The sequence below is a fragment of the Heterocephalus glaber genome, unplaced genomic scaffold, assembly GCF_053883595.1.
Source record: "Heterocephalus glaber isolate CG9 unplaced genomic scaffold, H.glaber_assembly_v1.0 deba00000347, whole genome shotgun sequence".
NCBI lineage: Eukaryota > Metazoa > Chordata > Mammalia > Rodentia > Bathyergidae > Heterocephalus > Heterocephalus glaber.
In genome coordinates, this window is record NW_028258143.1 from 29,969,018 (window position 1) to 29,984,415 (window position 15,398).

Genomic DNA, 15,398 nt, shown 5'->3' on the forward strand with positions numbered 1-15,398 from the left:
TTTTCTGGAAGCACACATGTCCTTTAGGGCATAATTGGGACCTAAATTTGTGGAATTCAACTGCCCAAGGAGAACCATTCAGCTCCCACATGGCCAGCTTGGCCCTCTGGGTGTCCCTGCCCAGGGAAGGGGGAGAATGCCTCATAACATACAGCTCAATGCCCAGAGGGGTGTGAGGCATGGCAATGATGTGTGAGAAAGAAGAGCCAGGTCCGTTTTCATTTGTTTTTATTTTGTTCTGGAACATAGTTGGCCTCAGATGGACAGACAAGCCCAGAGATAGAAGCACAGAAGGATAGTGTAGAACTCAGCCAGGAGCCTTGTGTGGAAGAAGCTTGTGCTTCTCAGGGGTGCAGTGGTCCTGTTACAGATTCCTGAGCAAAATAAGCTGTAGCAGGAAGATCTGAGAAGATAGCAGGACTATGAATATCTGGGGTTCAACAGTGCCCTGAGAATTTAAGCCAGTCAGTGCCAGCGGCTTTTCCTGAGGAGGGGCCAAGGAGATGTCAGGATCAGGATTGGCCTGCTTCTTCTCTTGAATCCAGTTGATAAAGTAGGTGATCCTGGAGAAGATGTTGGGGCCAACAGGAGCTACACATTCTGCACTCCAGCTGGCCACCCCCATCAGGTACCAGACACCTTGTACGGGGCAGACAAGGGGGCCCCCAGAATCACCCTGAGGAAAGAAAGGACATGGATAGTGGGACTAAGACATGGAAGGATACACATTGCCCTGGATGGAGAAGACAAGGTGGGCTCTGGGGGGTCTCCACTGTCTAAATGAGTGGTACTTATTGGAGTAACCTGGACAATTTTTAAAATTCAGAAAAGGATTGTCTAGACAGCACCAGGAGGTGACAACTTCTGGGTCAATATCTTTGGAGCAAGGCCCCAGAGCCCTACTCCACAAACCTCCCAAGGGGACCTTGGCTAACACCCTAGTTGGCAGCCACGGGCCTATGAGAATGAACAAGGGGACTCTAGAGCCTGGCATCTGTACTCTGCCCACCCCCCCCCATGTGAGAGAAGATACCTCTGAGGTCCTAGAGGCAGCAAGGTAGCTGGCCTAGAAGGCTAGGCTATGTGATCTTTGGCTAAACTCTCAGCCCAGTGCAGCATTCTGCTTGTGCTTCTCTGCATGACTTAGTAAGGTCTATAGTGTTCTCTTAGTTCCTTGGCTGAACTTAATTTGAAAATGCAATGTTGGCAGGTTGGGGGAGTGGGGGAAAAAGGGAAAGCTGTTGAGTGTGCTGAAGGAAAGAGTTGCTGCTTGGGGGGTCGGGGCTTCAGCTCAGTGGTTCCACCTCCCGCCTCCCAAGCAAAAGTTCCCAAGTACAATTCCTGGTACCAAAATTAAAAAAAATCTGACATGACAAGAAATTAAATGGAAAGGGGGAGAACCCAACAAAAAGAAAAAGTCATGGCAATGACAAGTCAATACATTTCAGTTATAACCATCAATGTTAATGGTCTCAATTCACCAATCAAAAGAAATAGACTGGCAGAATGGGTCAAGAAGCAAAATCCAACAATACGCTGCATACAAGAAACACACTTAATTCAAAAGGAAACTCATAGACTGAAAGTTAAAGGGTGAAAACAATACTACATGCGACAGGAACCTGAAAAAAAGCAAGAGTAGCTATCCTCTTTGCAGATGAAGTAGATTTCAAACCAATATTGATTAAGAGAGATGAAGAAGGACACTACATCCTTGTAAAGGGAACAATCCGAGAGGAAGAGATGACAATCATAAATATCTATGCACCAAACACTAGTGCGCCCAACTATATAAAACAAATACTAACGGACATGAGAAGTGATATATGCACTAATACAATTGTAGTGGGGGAACCTCAACACCCCACTGTCACAAATAGATAGATCAACTAGACTAAAAATAAGTAATGAAATACTAGAACTCAATCGAACTCTTGAAAAAATGAACTTCACAGATGTTTAGAGAGTCTTCCACCCCACAAAATCAGAATACACATTCTTCTCAGCTGCACATGGGTCATTCTCCAAAATAGACCACATACTCACATATAGAACATGCTTAAGTAAGTGCAAAGGAATTGAAGTTATCCCCTGTATATTATCAGACCATAGTGTGATGAAATTGGAGATCCACAGCAAAAGAAACTCAAAAAATTTCATAAACATGTGGAAATTGAACACCACACTTCTGAATAACCAATGGGTCACAGAGGAAATTAAAGAAGAAATCAGACAGTTCCTTCAATTCAATGACAATGACAATAAGACATATCACAATCTATGGGACACAATGAAAGCAGTCTTATGAGGGAAATTCATAGCAGTGAATATGCATATTAGGAAAACAGAACGAGCCCAATTAAACAACCTGATGCTGCACCTCAAGCTTCTAGAGAAAGAAGAACAGGACAACCCCAGAGCTCATACAAGGGTGGAAATTATAAATATCAGAGGAGAAATCAATGCAATGGAGACTAAGAGAATGATACAAAAAAATCAATGAAGCCAAGAGTTGGTTCTTCGAAAGAATCAACAAAATTGACAAACCTTTAGCGAACCTTATCAGAAAAAGGAAAGAAAAGGCCCAAATCCATGCAATTAGGAATGAAAAGGGTGAAATTACAACAGACCCAGCAGAAATCCAGAGGATCATCAATGCCTACTTCCAGAATCTATATGCCAATAAGATGGACAACACAGAAGATATGGACAGATTCCTAGATACATATGAAATACCAAAGATGAACGAAGAAGACCTAAAAATTCTGAACAACCCACTATCAACCAATGAAATTGAAAATGTAATTAAAAACTTAACAACTAAGAAAAGCCCGGGCCCTGATGGCTTCACTGCTGAATTCTGCAGGACATTTGGAGAAGAATTACTGCCACTACTGTTTAAACTCTTCAGTGAAATTGAAAGGGAAGCAATACTCCCAAATTCATTCCTGGAAGCAAGCATCACCTTGATCCCCAAAGCACAGAAAGACCCAACCGAAAAGGAGAACTGTAGGCCAATCTCACCAATGAACATAGATGCAAAAATCCTTAATAAGATAATGGCAAACAGAATGCAGAAGATCATCAAGAAGATCATACACCCTGATCAAGTGGGATTCATCCCAGGGATACAGGGATGGTTCAATATATGAAAATCAATCAATGTAATACACTATATCAATAGAGCCAAGGACAAAAACCATATGATTATCTCCATAGATGCAGAAAAAGCATTTGACAAAATCCAACATGCATTTATGATAAAAACCCTACAAAAAATTGGAATAGATGGTCTCTACCTCAAACTGATAGAAGCCATCTATGAAAAACCAACAGCCAATATCATATTAAATGGTCAAAAACTGAAATCCTTCACACTAAAGTCAATAACAAGACAAGGATGTCCACTATCACCACTCTTGTTCAATATAGTTCTGGAAACATTAGCCATGACAATTAGACAAGAGAAAGAAATAAAAGGAATAAAGATAGGAAATGAAGAAGTCAAATTGTCATTATTTGCAGATGACATGATACTCTATATAGAAGACCCCAAGAACTCCACCAAAAGTCTTCTAGACTTAAAAACCACATTCAGTCAAGTAGCTGGTTATAAGGTCAACAGACAAAAGTCAATAGCTTTCCTCTACACCAATGACAGATTCACTGAGAGAGAAATAGGGCAAATAATTCCTTTTGCAATAGCATTCAAAAAACTGAAATACTTAGGAATCATCCTAACGAAAGAAATCAAAGACCTCTTCTCTGAAAACTATGGCACTCTGCAAAGAGAGATTGAAGATGCTATCAGAAAATGGACAGACATCCCCTGCTCCTGGGTAGGAAGGATTAGTATAGTGAAAATGGCCATACTTCCAAAACTGCTATATAGATTTAATGCAATTCCAATTGAGATCCCAGGAGCATACTTCACGGATGTTGAGTAAACAATCCAAAAATTCATTTGGAACAAGAAGAGACCCAGAATAGCAAAAGCACTTCTAGGTAACAGAGACATGGCAGAGGGTATCACGATCCCCAACCTGCAGCTCTACTACAAAGCTACTGTGATAAACACAGCATGGTACTAGGAAAGAAACAGACCTGAGGACCAGTGGAACAGATTAGAAGATGCAGAAACAATGCCAGACACACTCAGCCATCTCATCTTCGATAAAGGAGCTAAACACCCTCAGTGGAGGAAATATAGCCTCTTTAATAAATGGTGCTGGAAAAATTGGGCTTCAACTTGCCAAAGATTAAAACTAGACCTATATCTCTCACCATGCACTAAACTAAAATCAAAATGGATTAAAGATCTAAATATTAAAATAGAAACTCTGAACCAGTTGGAATAGAGGTTAGGTAGAACCCTTGAAGACATCGGGGCAGGAAAAGATTTTATGAACAAAACCTCAGGTGCCCGTGAACTAGCACAAACAATCAACAAATGGGATCTCTTCTTATTAGAAGGCTTCTGCACAGCAAGAGAAACCACCAGCAGTGTGAAGAGACAACCCACAATGTGGGAAAAAATCTTCACCTTCTTTTCCTCAGACAAAGGTCTGCTATCTCAAATCTATAAAGAACTTAAAAAGAACAGACCTCCCAAATTTAAAGACCCAATCCAAAAATGGGCATCTGAAATGAACAGACATTTCTCAGACAAAGAAGTAGAAATAGCAAATAAATACATGAAAAAATATTCAACATCACTGGTCATTGGAGGGATGTACATGAAAACAACGCTGAGATTCCACTTCACTCCAGAAAGAATGGCTTCTATCATGAAATGCACCAATAACAAATGCTGGTGGGGCTGTGGGGAAAGAGGAACCCTGTTGCACTGCTGGTGGGAGTGTAGACTGGTGCAAGCACTGTGGAAATCAGTATGGAGATACCTCAAAGAACTAGGACTGGAAGTCCCATTTGACCCCACTATTCCACTGCTGGGGATCTTCCCCAAAGAATTTAAAAGAATCATACCACAGTGATATATATGTCCTATTGTTCATAGCAGCACAGTTTGTGATAGCTAAAACTTGGAAAAAGCCCAAATGCCCATCAACTGGAGACTGGATAAAGAAAATGTGGTTTTTAAATAAAATGTAGTACTACTGAGCCATAAAAAATGAGAAATTAGAGACATTTATAGCTAAGTGGATGCACATTGAGGCAATACTCTTAAGTGAAATAAATAGGACACACATGTATAAATACCAAATAGTTTCTCTGGTGTGAGAAACTGAAAGTGTAAATGAGGAATAAAATGTATAACAGGTAATGTGAAATAGGAAGAAAAGGGGCAAAGGGGAAGGAAGTGGGAGGGATAGGGGAAAAGATAGAATGGAATGGGATTAATACAAGAAAATGGAAAAATAGGATCAAAATCTTTGTAAATAGGGAGGACTGGAGGGGTGGAAGGGAGGGCTGGGCAAGGATGAAAAATAAGAACCAAGAGAGATTATGTAAAGGTGCAAATTTCCAATGATGAATGTCATTATATTGTATACCTAAAATGTACCAATGATTAGAATGAATAATCGATAATGCAAAATAGGCAGAAAAGGTCCAAAGGGATAAGGTTAGTGGGAGGGGCAGAAGAAAGGAAAGAAGGGAAAGGAAAAATGATGAGAAATGGAAAAAATGGAAATAAAGTCTTTGTAAATAGGGAAGGGTGGAGGGGGTGTGTGTGGGGGGGTAGGAATGGGGGAAAAATAAGAACCAAGATGCATTATGTAAAGGTACAATTCCCAACGAGAAATGTAATTGTGTTGTATACCTACAATGTACTAATAAAATAATTTAATAAACAAAAAGTTGCTGCTTGGGCCACCGGAACGCTCCTGGGGCTTCAAAAGCTTTGTGGAGACTGCTTGTGCAACAAGGTCCCAAAGATAGAAAGGTCACAGGCTTCACAGGTAAAATACTCTCAACTCATAGGCCAAGATGTCAGACCTGCAGAAGCATAGCGCCCTCCAGCCATCTGTTAAATATCATATCTGAGCAACCTTTGTGCTCATGTGGTATTTCAGGAGACAAGGAGGCTCACCTGGGTACATGATGTGTGCAAAGGGGGCAGCAGAGGGGACAGGAAGAGCCCCAGAGGGACAGCACCAACTGGGCCATCAGAGAGCTTCCCTGGGCCAAGACTGGAGGGAAGAGTGAGCCCTGAGTATGGCCAACCATGGGCTGGGACAGGGAGACCCTCAGTGGAATGCAAGGGGATCTGGTATATGTTCTGAATGGATGTTCTAGGACTGCTGGGGCAAGGCCAGCAGCAGACTCCAGAACTGTCCAGGCCAGATTGTAGGAGAAGGAATGGTAATGACTAGCAGGAAATGGTCAGCATGCAAGATTTGTGCTGTTTGATCCTTTCTCTCTATCCGTGTTTAAAATGTAAGGCAAGAACATCAGGCTGAGTGTGGAGCAGTAGACTCTGGTCCCCCAAAAAAGAGGGAAGGGAGCAGGGGACCAGGTAGGGCTGTCTGTAGCATCTAATAGAGGATGTGCACCAAAAAGCATGGTAGAGTGGGCTGAGGCAAAGGTGAGAGTCAAGGGAGCAGGAAAGGGTGTGTGCAGACACAGATACCCTGCCCCAAAGGCTACCTACACAAGAAGGGATGAATACAATTGAGGTCTACTCACATAGTAAGTGGATAAATGTCACAAACAATGCTGACTGAAAAAAAGATAAGGTAAAAGCCCACATCCTCTACGATTTGCATTCATATTAAGTCGTAGCACAAAGCCATGGTGCTTTAGAAGCTAGGATAGGATACTGGGGGAAGGTAGTGATAGGACAAAGGCATAAGTATGGCCCTTTGGGTGCTGGTTGCATGAATGTATTGAGCTCTAAAAAATTCATCAAATAGTACAAACTTAGCCCTTTTCTTTGCATGCTATACTTGAACATTTTTTTTAAGATACAAAGAAAATAGATGAAATGGGCTGGTGCTCTTTAGGGACTCTGACATCTCAGCCTGCATTGGGCTCAGGAAGATTTCAGAAAAGAGGCTGGGGCAGAGTACAGAGAAGACACAGAGGGAGGGGACACAGCCACTGCAGGAGTAAAGGGGTGGCCCAGCTCAGTGTCAAGTCTGAGAGACCTCACTTACTCTGCAGATAGATCTCCCCATTCTATATTCTGCAGCACACAACATGTCTTCCTTTACCTGAAATTCACTGGGGTCCTGTACACCAGATGGATGCATATACTCTGCTGCACATTGCTCATTGCTTATGAGAATCAACTCTCCCTCCTGCAGCTGGAAGAGTGCAGGCAAAAATCCTGTGGGAGGGAATTCAGATGTGAGATTCAATCTGTAGAAAAATTTGGTCCCTCTCCAGGCTGCTTCCTGCCAAAGGCTACCCACTCTGGCTGGAAGCAGTGGACATTCAGGTTAAAAGGCATTCAAGAGAGTCAAGAGGAAGGGCCTGTGGTGGGAAGGACCAGGAAGAAGGTCAGTGTGACTGCAAAGAGAGGGGCAGAAAAATATGAGGTGCAGTCAGAGCAGGGCCCAGAGCAGGCAATGCCTCCTCACCAGGCTGTTCATTCTAAGTGCATTGGTAATAATGGAAGGGTCCATTTATTGTGGGATTGTATGATTCAAAAGTTAATTACTCCCCTAGGTTCTGTTGTAAATTTGATGGTTGGAGTGTGTTTGCCTCGGGACAATGGACAATCAGTAATAGGGTGAGATTACTCAGCCATCTGTTTGCCCTAAAACCAAATGCCCCGGGGCCCAGTATCTATAGGACAATCTGTAAATGTGCTGACTATCCACACAGGGTGGTCATGACTATTAGTCAGGATGTCTGCTGACCATCAGCACATGACAGTGAGCCACTAACCTTTGTTCTTTTCTTTCTGTAAATCTACATGTTAAACGCCCCCCTCAACCCCCTATAAAACAGCCTCAGACTCTGAGCCAGTTGCCTCTCTGAGCTATTTTGCTTCGGGAGTGCCATCTGGCCAGACTAATAAAGGTCTATTTTCCCAACATGGCCGGTGTGTTCCTTCCTGGGTGGTCCTCGCTGTAGTCAGCTCCTTGGAGCATTTGGGAAGGCCTTGGTCTTACATTCTGGAGGCACCGCTGGGATCCCTGGGTGTGCTTCACTATAGTTAGCTCCTCAGAGCATTTGGTAAGGCCCTCAGTCTTACATTATATTCCAAAAACAGTTCCTCTGGCTGCTCTGTGGAGAGAGAGATAGCAATAGTGAGGATGGAAGTGGAAGTTCTGGCCTAGCTAGGATGTAGCAATAGTGTATGTCACAGGTATCAGGTGGCTTACTGGTATGACAGTAAGACTGACCTTATGTCAAGGAGCAACTGGACTTAGATACTTGGTTTCTATTTCTATGTGTCATTCACAGCTCTGGCCTAATACTGCTAGCACAGTATTAGGATGACAGCTCACTCCTGTGTAGCATTCACTGTTTTGTGGGTCATCAGCAGCTGCTGGTGTGTGGCAAACCCCAGGCCTGCCTCAGGGGCCAGCAATGGCCATCAGGGGAGAGTGTGGAGAGAGAACTGCGGGCCCAGGATCTCACTGGTGTTAGCTGCTCTGGGCCCAGTGGCTCTCCAGCTCATGTGTTATCTTCATGCTCCAACTCCTGTCCTCTGGCCTGTTTTGGATATCCCCTACCCCTTCCAGTGGTTCTGAGACTGACAGTTCATCCCAGAAAAGTGTCTGGAAATGTTGGGGAGCTAGGTGTTCTAATGACAAAGCCATGCAACTGACATTGAGGGGCCAGGAGCAGGGATGGTGGCTCCAACCCAAATCCCAAGGAAACTCCTGCCCCAAATGCCTTTGTGGAGATGCTCTGCCAGAATGTGACCCTATGAATCACGCCAATTTTATATTCTGTTTTTTTCTCACTAGCCATTATATTTTGTAGGGTTTTTTTTTATCATAAATGCATGTTGGATTTTGTCAAATGCTTTTTCTGCATCTATGGAGATAATCATATGGTTTTTGTCCTTGGCTCTATTGATATAGTGCATTACATTGATTGATTTGCGTATAATGAACCATCCCTGTATCCCTGGGATGAATCCCACTTGATCAGGGTGTATGATCTTCTTGATGATCTTCTGCATTCTGTTTGCCATTATCTTATTAAGGATTTTTGCATCTATGTTCATTGGTGAGATTGGCCTACAGTTCTCCTTTTTGGTTGGGTCTTTCTGTGCTTTGGGGATCAAGGTGATGCTTGCTTCCAGGAATGAATTTGAGAGTATTGCTTCCCTTTCAATTTCATTGAAGAGTTTACACAGTAGTAGCAGCAGTTCCTCTCTAAATGTCTTGTAGAATTCAGCAGTGAAGCCATCAGGGCCTGGGCTTTTCTTAGTTGATAAGTTTTTAATTACATTTTCAATTTCATTGGTTGATAGTGGGTTGTTCAGAATTTTTAGGTCTTCTTCGTTCAACTTTGGTAATTCATATTTATCTAGGAATCTGTCCATATCTTCTGTGTTGTCCATCTTATTGGCATATAGATTCTGGAAGTAAGCATTGATGATCCTCTGGATTTCTGCTGGGTCTGTTGTAATTTCACCCTTTTCATTCCTAATTGCATGGATTTGGGCCTTTTCTTTCCTTTTTCTGATAAGGTTGGCTAAGGGTTTGTCAATTTTGTTGATTCTTTCGAAGAACCAACTCTTGGCTTCATTGATTTTTTGGATCACTCTCTTAGTCCCCATTGCATTGATTTCTCCTCTGATATTTATAATTTCCACCCTTGTATGAGCTCTGGGGTTGTCCTGTTCTTCTTTCTCTAGAAGCTTGAGGTGCAGCATCAGGTTGTTTAATTGGGCTCGTTCTGTTTTCCTAATATGCATATTCACTGCTATGAATTTCCCTCATAGGACTGCTTTCATTGTGTCCCATAGATTGTGATATGTCCTATTGTCATTGTCATTGAATTGAAGGAACTGTCTGATTTCTTCTTTAATTTCCTCTGTGACCCATTGGTTATTCAGAAGTGTGGTGTTCAATTTCCATATGTTTATGAAATTTTTTGAGTTTCTTTTGCTGTGGATCTCCAATTTCATCACACTATGGTCTGATAATATACAGGGGATAACTTCAATTCCTTTGCACTTACTTAAGCATGTTCTATATGTGAGTATGTGGTCTATTTTGGAGAATGACCCATGTGCAGCTGAGAAGAATGTGTATTCTGATTTTGTGGGGTGGAAGACTCTCTAAACATCTGTGAAGTTCATTTTTTCAAGAGTTCGATTGAGTTCTAGTATTTCATTACTTATTTTTAGTCTAGTTGATCTATCTATTTGTGACAGTGGGGTGTTGAGGTCCCCCACTACAATTGTATTAGTGCATATATCACTTCTCATGTCCGTTAGTATTTGTTTTATATAGTTGGGCGCACTAGTGTTTGGTGCATAGATATTTATGATTGTCATCTCTTCCTCTCGGATTGTTCCCTTTACAAGGATGTAGTGTCCTTCTTCATCTCTCTTAATCAGTGTTGGTTTGAAATCTACTTCATCTGTAAAGAGGATAGCTACTCTTGCTTTTTTTCAGGTTCCTGTCGCATGTAGTATTGTTTTCACCCTTTAACTTTCAGTCTATGAGTTTCCTTTTGAATTAAGTGTGTTTCTTGTATGCAGCGTATTGTTGGATTTTGCTTCTTGACCCATTCTGCCAGTCTATTTCTTTTGATTGGTGAATTGAGACCATTAATGTTGATGGTTATAACTGAAATGTATTGACTTGTCACTGCCATGACTTTTTCTTTTTGTTGGGTTCTCCCCCTTTCCATTTAATTTCTTGTCATGCCAGATGGGTTCATTCTGCTTTGCTTCCTGGGGTTATGATCCTCAATATCTGTTCCTGGGATATTGTGTAAAATTGTTTGGAGTGCTGGTTTGGTATTCACAAAGTTCCTAAGGTGCTCTTTGTCATGAAAGTATCTTATTTCTCCATCAATTTTGAAAGATAGTTTTGCAGGGTACATCAATCTGGGTTGGAGGCTGCTTTCTTTTAGGGCTTGGAATATGTCACTCCAAGCTCTTCTTGCCTAGATGGTTTTTGTTGAGAAGTCTGCTGTGATTCTGATGGGCTTTCCTTTGTATGTGATTTGTTTCTTTTCTCTAACTGCTTGGAGAAATTTGTTCTTCTGTTGAGTTTCTGGAATCTTAACAATTATATGCCTATGTGTAGATTTTTTTTGATCAAGGCTATTTGGAGTCCTATATGCCTCACTTATCTGTATGTCAAGTTCTTTTCCCCTGCTTGGGAAGTTTTCTGCCATTATTTCTGTGAAGAGATTTTTTATGTCATCTGCACTCCTGTTTCTTCATTGACTCCAATCAGTCTTATGGTATTCTTCTTTGCATCATCTAGCAGCTGCTGGACTGATTTCTCATGTTCCCTTATAATTTTGAAACAATTTTTCTTTTCCTGGTCATTAATTGCAATCTTATCTTCTATATCTGAAATTCTGTCCTCACTTTGGGTCATTCTGCTGTGTAGACTTTCAATGGAGTTTTTCATCTCCTGGAAATCTATTTGCATCTGTTTTATGGATTCCATTTGTTTCCTATGTTGGGATTCCATCATGTTCCTCAGCTCCTCTCTAGATTTCTTAATCATGTCTTGTACTAGGGGCACAATTTCTCCTGCTATCTGAGAAATTATTTCTAATTTCATTTTTTCCAGATCCCCTTTTGTTGCCAGTTCAGTGGGTCCAGGTTGTTGAGTGTCAGAGTGTTCCATCTCATTTCCCTTTGGCATTGCTCTAGTGATGTGGAAGTCTGGTTTTGAGACTTATTTACATGTCTCATTTCAACTGGGGGGGACTAGCCATTACATTTTGTTAGATCAAAAGCATTTACCTTTTTACAAAAGTCTCTACCCAACACTTCCCTCTCTCAGTCTAAAAGTATTTGACTATCCTTCACTATCCACAGGCATCTTCCAAGGATACCCAAACCCACAGATGCTCAAATGTTTTATATAAAATGGCATCACGGTACTTGCAGAGAACATATTCACTTCCTGTATACTTTGTGTTATCTGTATATTTCTCAGAATACTTGAATCAATGTAAATTCTATGTAAATAGTTACACTGCTTTGTTCAGAGAATAATGACCAAAACAAGAGTGTACCCTCACCCTGCTCTAAATGCTTTGAGTCACTGCTGGTTGTGTTGTACATGCAGAGGGCTGACTGTGCAAATCTTACTTGCACTAAGGGATGAGCAGTGAGCAGCTCCACACAGGTCAATATTCTTCAGCCAGAAACACCCCAATTTGCCTCAGGCCAGAGTGCAGGCTGGTCTCATCTCCTTATTCATACCCAGCACCTCCTGTGGCCATGGAAGATCAGGTGGTGTTTGATGAGACTCTTAAGTGGCCAGACCCCAGAAGTACTTTGGAATGAGGGAGGTCAGTTATGTTCTGAGCTCTGCTAATCCTGAATGGCTCAGAGTGAAGAGCCTAAGTTTCTCCTTCTGAAAGTTAGAGATTTTTTTTTTTGACTAAGGAAATCATGAGGCTTTACAAGGTCTGAAAGGGCCCAAACAGTCTTTCAGCCCCACACCCTCTCTGCCTGCCCCATGTCCGTGTCCTCACTGTCTTCAGTAATCATCCCCCAGCCAGATATCCAGCAGGAAGTAAAGATAGGCAGCGTGAACGAGCTGTTTGGGAGACAGATAGGATGGACGTGGGAAGTGAACTCCATAGGCCGGTGTAGTTGCATCAGGACAATGTCTCTTGACATGTGGTGAATTTTATCATAGTCTGCGTGTACAATGAATTTATTCACTGTCATCTTCAGGCTGTAGTTCGTGGGATTGCTCAGCTGGTTGTAGCCCAGGAGGATCCTGTAGTCAGATGGGTTGTGGGACCTATTGGGGGCCAGTTCCTCTGAGTGCTAGGCTGGCACTCTCACTCTAAAAACTCACCCACCTGGAAGGCAACCAGACACTCCACTCTGACATCTTAAGGAGTTATCTGTACTCCCTAATATTGGGCTAGCCTTTCTCTCGAGATGGGCTTGATTGCTACCCATAACCTCAGGATATATGTATCCTTTGAAGGCTCTCTATGGCTTGTCTAGCATGTCTCAGGACCCAAAGAGCAGAGAATCTGATTCTAGAAAGGCACATTTGGGGTGTGTCAAACTGTACCCTTTTATCTTAGAAGAGAAGAGCCTTGGCTTATTTCCAGCTTGACTAATCTCTCTTATGGCCCCAAGGCCTCCTCAAAGATTGCGCTTCTCTGGCTAGCATTACCCATCCCCTGGTTCTCACATATTGTCTTCTCTCAAAGCTGCCACACCTTGGGCACAGGCATTCAACAAGGATTTCTGGAAGTACAGAGGAGTGCATAGAAACCTCTTGTTTCTTGTTTCTAAAATACAAATGACTTTCCTGCCCATGCACCTTGCTGGGTTCTGACTCCTCATGCAAAAATCCTTTTCCCTAAGGGAAAAAAAGCCGGGAGGGGGAACTACCATCCCCACAAGCCAATCTGAAAAATGAAGCCAAGGTCTGTCAGGCCTCATGTCCGGCCTGCATAGGGGATCTGGAGATGCAAGACTCACTTTGAAGCTTCTTGTTCTATGAGGAAAGTGAAGCACATGCCTTAGCCTCCCAGAGTGCTTGGATTACAGGTCTGGGCCACCATCCTTGGCTTGCACATTGCTTTAAATAGCTAACTAGAAATTAATTCACTGTAGATGTTAATTATCAATAAATACTGGTAAACAAACTTTAGTTTCAAAGTGACTGGAGGTGAGAGATGAAGGATGCCCCTGCCTGGGGAGGTGACACCGATGGACATGAGATGGGAGTCAAGTGGTGAGCAGGATGGTATTCCAGGTAGAAGGAGCCACTGAGTCAAAGGTGGGGCAGCAACACAGGGCACCTGATGGCAGCAAACCATCTCAGAGCAAAGCCCGGAGGAAAAAGGCTGGACATTCCTTGCTCCTCCTTTGCCCACCCTGTACATTCCTCCTGCTCCCATTCCCAGCAGTTGCAACCCTGGGGAGGGAAGTCACACGTTTGGAAGCAATGGGCTTCTGAGGTCACCCAGTTTTTGTCGATGAGGGACGCTCCACAGATGTGCCTGCCATGCAGGAGCAGACTGGCCTGCCATGGCCACCATTCAGGGCCTGCAGTCTGACCCCCAAAGATCTTCCCAGTAAAAGCACTCCTGCTGCATACTGTGAAGACAATCCCAGCCACGAGGCACCTGCATTCAGGGCTTCAGCCTCACGTGTAGGAGTCAGGGGACACCACAGCCACTCCTCTCCCTTGTCAGGCCCAGGATGTAAGGACAGGGGCCAGGCTGGGGTGAAGGGGATGAGTATATGGCTGCAGGGGCCTAAGGAGGAATGTGAATCCTGGGCCAGGCTTTTCTGGACCCTAGCTCACCTAAGGACTGCAGCCCCTAACTGAAAGGGCTGGAAAAACAGGAACTGAAGGGAGACAGAGGTGATGGTATACAGTTCATGGCTAAAATGGACTGAGTAGATGTGCCCTCCCACTTCAGCCCAGTGAAGAATGTGCGGTACTGACCCAGACAGCTTCTTCTCCCCTCACACTGAGGCTTGAGACCCCGTAGGAAGGGCCAGGAGGGGAGAGGACCCTTTTCAGAACCTCTCCTCTCCAGTCCAAAGGCCAGGCCTCCCAACTGCCCACTTCCCAGGGTCCCTAGAGCCAGACTCTGCCTGGCTAAGTTTTTTTGGCAGATGTTATGGGGTCCGGTGGAGGGGAGGGGACAGGAAAGACTGGTGGGTGGCAGCTCTCAATCTGGGCCGCCCCTACCCCCACTTAGCCTGGGACAGGGGCTGAGTGCCCTGGGCGGTCAGAGGCAGGAGGTGTAGCCAGAGAAGGGCAGACAATGCATAGGGCCTCAGCCCATTCAGGACTGATTGAGGGCCCCTGGCGGCCCTCAACTGGCCGGCCAGCCAGCATCTGCAACGCAGAGCGCACGCGAACGGCCAACGGCTGGTCTTACCGGGTGACGCATCCAGGGGCTGCCTGACCATATTCCGCCCATACTCCCTCACTATTCAGAAGCCCCAGCTCTGAGGGTTTCATCATCGCTGGGAGACACCAGGCTGATGGAAGAGGGGAGGTGTCATAGCCCCCCACCGTGAGCCTCCAGTGACATATGTTCCTTCCATATGCAAAATGCTTCCGCCACATCCCAAAGCTCCATTAAGTGTCAAGGCCTGGGAGAACTGTGAGGACCCTCAGTTCTGCTCTTTAGATTCTTGTTGGTCTATCCTTTTTTATGCAAAGTAGCACACATTTTATTCTGAGCAGTCCTATCAATTTGCTTCTTGCAAGTAGAATTAGGGCAGATGTGTGTGTGTGTGTGTGTGTGTGTGTGTGTGTGTGCGTGCGCGCGCGCATGTG

The 15,398-nt window shown here is 43.7% G+C and overlaps 1 protein-coding gene across 1 annotated transcript; it reads right to left on the reverse strand.

Annotated features, from left to right (window-relative positions):
* Positions 1–217: 217 nt before the first annotated feature.
* On the reverse strand, positions 218–15,025 carry LOC110344195 (serine protease 40). Its single transcript, XM_087196990.1, has 5 exons — positions 14,995–15,025; positions 13,900–14,197; positions 12,604–12,878; positions 7,176–7,291; positions 218–676 (listed from the first exon to the last, which is right to left on the reverse strand). Exons 1-5 carry the CDS (start codon positions 15,023–15,025, stop codon positions 365–367), a joined length of 1,032 nt encoding a protein of 343 aa, XP_087053116.1. The 3' UTR covers positions 218–364.
* Between the last annotated feature and the right edge of the window lie 373 nt (positions 15,026–15,398).

What these genes read in the sequence shown, in the direction of transcription:
- LOC110344195 (XM_087196990.1), bottom strand. Translation starts at nt 15,025, where the DNA reads ATGGTCAGGCAGCCCCTGGATGCGTCACCCG. An exon ending in GCCCCTGGATGCGTCACCCG is followed by an intron (nt 14,198 to 14,994) that starts GTAAGACCAGCC and finishes TTGTCTTCACAG; the next exon opens with TATGCAGCAGGAGTGCTTTT. An exon ending in AGATGGTTTGCTGCCATCAG is followed by an intron (nt 12,879 to 13,899) that starts GTGCCCTGTGTT and finishes GGCCCCCAATAG; the next exon opens with GTCCCACAACCCATCTGACT.